At 49.7% G+C, this 5,176-nt stretch overlaps 1 protein-coding gene across 1 annotated transcript; it reads left to right on the top strand.

Annotated features, from left to right (window-relative positions):
* On the top strand, positions 1,035 to 4,646 carry LOC8075272. The gene is made up of 4 exons (XM_002446363.2): positions 1,035 to 1,058; positions 3,679 to 3,869; positions 3,966 to 4,227; positions 4,338 to 4,646. Exons 1-4 carry the CDS (start codon positions 1,035 to 1,037, stop codon positions 4,644 to 4,646), a joined length of 786 nt encoding a protein of 261 aa, XP_002446408.2.

The raw sequence follows: 5,176 nt of genomic DNA on the forward strand, positions 1-5,176 counted from the left end.
TCTCTTTGTTCCAACCTCTCTTAGCTCCCGACAATTATAATGGCGTACGAGTTAAGAGAGACTGGAACTTCTCGTGCTCATAGTCTTTTCGATTCCTGTCGATCTCTATGACACTTGGATCGAAAGACCATAAGCTGTGGTGTTTGCTTAGGATGAGTTAGAGTCTAAGCAATTTATTAAAGCCGTACAGGTTGACTCAGTTGACCCGGGAAGCACCGGCTAGGCTAAGACTCTGACTTGTACTTAGTGAACAACCATTCCTATTTCCTTTAGCCCAGGGATCGGACATCCGCCGAGAGGGCTAAGTTGTTACCCTTTCGGTGTCCTTTTAGTGTAGTTGTTCCTCAGTGTTCTGTCATCTCCTTTCACAGTCTTTCGAGGTCTAGTGGTTGATTGTATGCCTTGTTTGTCATTTACGAGGTAGTTGCTTCGGGGTTAGCGTTGATTGGATCAGAACCCGTTGAAGGAAGGACATGCAGATGGAAGAAAGATCTTAGATGAGTACAACTACAAGTGAACTGAGGATCTTGGAAATGGCATTCAACAGGTGCCACGTCCCACCCAACCTCGTAGAATCCTATTAGACATGCAATATTATAGATGCTAGTGCTTTACTTTTATGCAAATGAAATGAGATAGGTTGCATGGTAGAAATGCTTGTGAGCCATTGCCTTGTTGTAACCTATAACCCTCGCACACCCGCTGTTAGGTTAGAAGCTGCATACTAATTGCTACTGCTTCTACCACGCATTATATCTGTGATGTGATGCAATGTGGGAGATTGGATGTGAGTGGATAAGGCACGTGGTGCCGATAACTGGATAATGAGATGATAATGGATTTGGGGAGATCTTGGCGTGTGTCTTGGGTGTGTGGTGAGGGTTGAGTCGACCGAGCAGGATTTACGACGAGTCTTGGGACAAGTCTTGCCGGGGAGCGCTACCTGGGCGTTCCCCACGAGAGATACCTGTGGCGGGTACATGTGACAGGGAGAGGTCCCGGAGTGGAGTGTCTTCGTGGGACGAAGCGCCGGGATGGGAGGTGCTGTTAAGCACGGGGTAATCGGATGTCCCGTCGAGCGGGGCATCGGTTGGCCCCTCGTGAAGATGTCCTGTTTGGTCACCCTAAGGACTGATATGTTCTGTGGACCGGGTCTTAGGAAGCCTTGCACCCCACTCGCTCTTATGGGGAGGAGACGGATGTACGACCAGCTAGGGCGGTGCCACTACTACTAGGTTGTTAGCGGATAGTGTAGGGAGGTACGGGCATGAGGACCCACACCCTCCTAAGACAGCGTAGTGACCTTTGGGGCCCGGTACTACGCCTCACAGTCTCAGCGTACCGGTGGTACTCCGGTATGGTCCCAGTTCTGAGTGGTAGGGTGGCATCGTGTTTAGTTGGAAGACAGCCCGGAATCAGCCTAGACGAGGGCCTTCGTCGATGATGGTGATCTTGTGGTTAGTGTAAACCTCTGCAGAGTTTTGGTTGATCGATCGATACATATGCCGATTCGTCGGCTATGGACCTTTCCTAAGTACAGCTTCACTTGACTAGAGAGAGGAGTCCTTTCTACCTTCCCCTGGGTTTGTGTTGGATCCGGCGTTGGCCGTTGAGGCAAGGCACGAGCGGGAGTCGTACTTGCCGCCTAGAGAGTGAGAGTGTGGTGAGATGTGTGTGATGGGATGGATGGATGGATGGATGGACGGACGTGTGGTTGAGATGGATTAAAACCTGATGAATTATTACTATTAAATATTGATGAACTTGCATAGGAAAAACTACAGCCATATATATAGGCCTCTTGTTCTACCCTTTGCATTCCACTTACCACAAAGCTTACGCAAAAGCATAGGGTGGGAGCCAGTGGCCAGTACAAATCGTACTGAAAGTTGTTTAGCAGGTTTTGAACGCGGTCTATGATGATAACTATGGAGAATAGAAGGATTAGGTGGTCTCGTTCCTGCGCTCAAGTTTGGTTCGAAGATGAAAGCTACGCCCGCTGATAAACTACGCCGACTCTGATGATTGCCCGTGAAGGAGGAGCCTTCACCGCTGACGCTCTACATCGACTCTGATAAAGATCCGTGTGTGTTCCCGCTAGAAAAACGATGTAATAGGCTTGTTGACTAAGAGTTGTAAAGTAAATGTGTTGTAATCTTCTTTTTCACGATGTATGACTGTGATAACAGCTGATATATGATAATGTGATGGCTCAATTTCTGAATTATCACATTATAATTCGAATCTGAGGATTTTTCCCCTTTGTGGAAAAATCTAGGTCGTTTCAAAATCCTTGGTCATAGGATCAATGTCACTATGCGAAAGCCACAGTTTATTCTGACCATACGTGCCAGCACATGGATGGTTGTGCTCCGCCACGAAACATGAAATTACCCACCCATGATCACTAGTGCGATGCAACCTAATCATAGCCTTGCAACCTGTCCTGCATGTCGCAGCCATACTATTCGGACACAGACCCTTTGGCGGAAAAAACAAAAAATCAAAATCTACTACTGACATCTAAGAAGAAATACGAGTATATAACTAAGTTCTAAGTTATTGCACATCACCTCGCATGAGCATACAAAATTCTACCTCGTAGTGTATCCATTATCATTTACTCTACCTCGTCCTTTTCTAATCCCAAACCCAATTTCCCAAGAGTAAAGGTTGTAGAAGTCTTTTGCCTCTTTTTCAGAATCGAACTCCATGCATGTTGCGGGCTTGAAGACACGCTCACCACGACGATCAATTGTGGTACGCATAGACTTCGAAATGGCACTTTCCCCCATTGGTGATAGCCTTGATTCTGGACCATACTTACCCCTCTTCCTGCAATTGGCAGAGATATAGAACAAATAAAGCAGAGCCGATGCAAATAACCAAAGCAGAGGGCCTCGTTTCATAATCGAGCATACGGAGATGGAACAGGGCAGTCAAAAAAGAAATTGTTGTATAGTAGGAACTAAACACATAAATTAAGAATTTCAGAAAATCCAAGCAACGAAGGTAGAACCTTAATGCTTAGTTAAGATACAGAAAGGCTATTAAACTCAATCTTGTTCATTTCTTGGAAACGTTATATTACCTCTTCAAGGAACCCAACTGTACACCGTGATTCAGAACCTCTTGAACAACGCCTGTATAAAATCAATGACTAATCCATATGGGGTGCCACTGAGGCCAAGTGAATCTCGTTTTGAATTGGAGAACTTTTAGATCAGATCTTCAAAAACTCAGATAATTCATATGAGTTGCGATTTTATCTGCCAGCGGTTGGACGCCCAAACTGTGATTACGATTACTCTGTCCGTCGAATGTATGGGTACCCTCCAGGACATGGAAATCCTGGGATACCGACATCAAAGCTCTAGCACTGATAGTTAGATCAGGGCGTGTAGACTCCATCGGCGTCTTCCAACCTAAGGAACCAAAAAAGTATTGATACTAGTTCTAGCACGTGGATATCTGCGGATTGGGGGTAATGCAAACCGATACAGTGCGGTGGACCCACACGAAGTTGAAATTTCGAATGGGAACCCACATCCCGCCACACTAAAATTTAACTTTGCCACATCAGCTAAGATGTTCGGTTAACTGGATTATAATGACGAGGGATGAAGGACACGCGTCGTACATCCAGAACCCTGTATTTGAATCTAAACCATTTAAAAGTATGGGTACCTATCACCTGCGGCACCGAAGTACCGAACTATTTCCCCTCATCCGGCCCGGACAGAGAAGAGCATCGCGCTTGACATCGCGGAGCTGGCGGACAACCTCCAGCTCGAGCCCAATTTCCACCTCATCGGCTTCTCCATGGGCGACGAGATCATGTGGAGCTGCCTCAAGCACATCCCACACAGGTGGGTGCTTGCTACACTACAACTAACCTAGCTAGCAGCCCAAACGAATGTTGCAACGAGTAGTACAGAGTACTTCAGCATTTCCCCTCGGTGCAGGCTCGCCGGCGTGGCGATTCTTGCCCCGGTGGGCAACTTCTGGTGGTCCGGCTTCCCGCCGGACGTCGTCAAGAAGGCCTGGCGCGTGCAGTTTCCGCAAGACCAGCGCGCGGTCTGGGTCGCTCACCACCTGCCGTGGCTGACGCACTGGTGGAACACCCAGAAGCTGTTCCGCGGCTCCAGCGTCAAGGACGGCGACCCCGCCATCTTATCCAGGGAGGACAGGCTTCTAGTTCACAAGTTCATGGAGCGAACCTATCAGGCAAGAAGACGACCACCACGAATTGCAGCGATTGGCATCGTTAAGCTAGTACTGAAACCATCATCTCTGACTCCAGCTCCAACTCCAACTCTGCTCTGATGCTTTTGCAGGAGCAGGTCCAGCAGCAGGGAGAGCACGACTCGCTGCACCGCGACATGAGGGTGGGTTTCGGGAAGTGGGACTGGAGCCCCCTGGAGATGGAGAACCCGTTCGCCGGCGCCGCCCAAGGCGAGGTGAAAAAGGTGCACCTGTGGCACGGCGTCGAGGACCTCTACGTGCCGGTTCAGCTGTCGCGGTACATCAGCAAGAGGCTCCCATGGGTCATCTACCATGAGCTCCCGACGGCCGGCCACCTGTTCCCGGTCGCCGACGGGATGCCGGACGCTATCGTCAGGTCACTTCTGCTGGGAGACGAGTAATCTGTATTTACTATTTAGGATGCAGCTCGAGGACTCGTGCACGTTTTTGCCATGGATCTCTTACAACTAAAAAAAATAAAAAGTAAGACCAAAATATAGTGCGACACTTTTTTACTTCCTCCCTCTACTCTTCGACGTGCGATCCCGCAAGGGGAAGCCGTGATACCTCGCACCGCCAAGTGGGCCCTCTTCCCCGCGGGATGCCCCGTGCGATCCCCCAGCTACCCCTACTCGCTCGCTCGCTTCCCCCTTGCGAGATCCAGGCACAAATCACTCTCCCTCTTATCACGAGGATCTCTCTCCCCTGTGCCCCTCTCCCCGGCTCCCCGCGTGCGCCCTTGCGCTCATGCCGCCTTCTCCTCTCCCTTCCTGTCGCACTCGCGTCATTGTCACCCTCGCCAAACGAGCCGCCATCAGGAGAAGCCAAGCCTGAACACCGTCGTCTCCTCTCCCTCACCGTGCGTGCCCCTACTCTTCATTCGCACGCGCAACCGCGGTGGAGTTCCTCGACCCTCCATTGCGGAATTCTG

This window comes from Sorghum bicolor, chromosome 6 (genome assembly GCF_000003195.3).
Source record: "Sorghum bicolor cultivar BTx623 chromosome 6, Sorghum_bicolor_NCBIv3, whole genome shotgun sequence".
Classification (NCBI taxonomy): domain Eukaryota; kingdom Viridiplantae; phylum Streptophyta; class Magnoliopsida; order Poales; family Poaceae; genus Sorghum; species Sorghum bicolor.

Excerpts from the sequence above, each read along its gene's own strand:
- LOC8075272 (XM_002446363.2), top strand. The coding sequence starts at position 1,035 with ATGGGAGGTGCTGTTAAGCACGGG. Across the intron at positions 3,870-3,965 it reads CTCAAGCACATCCCACACAG|GCTCGCCGGCGTGGCGATTC; the intron begins GTGGGTGCTTGC and ends CCCTCGGTGCAG. Across the intron at positions 4,228-4,337 it reads TCATGGAGCGAACCTATCAG|GAGCAGGTCCAGCAGCAGGG; the intron begins GCAAGAAGACGA and ends ATGCTTTTGCAG.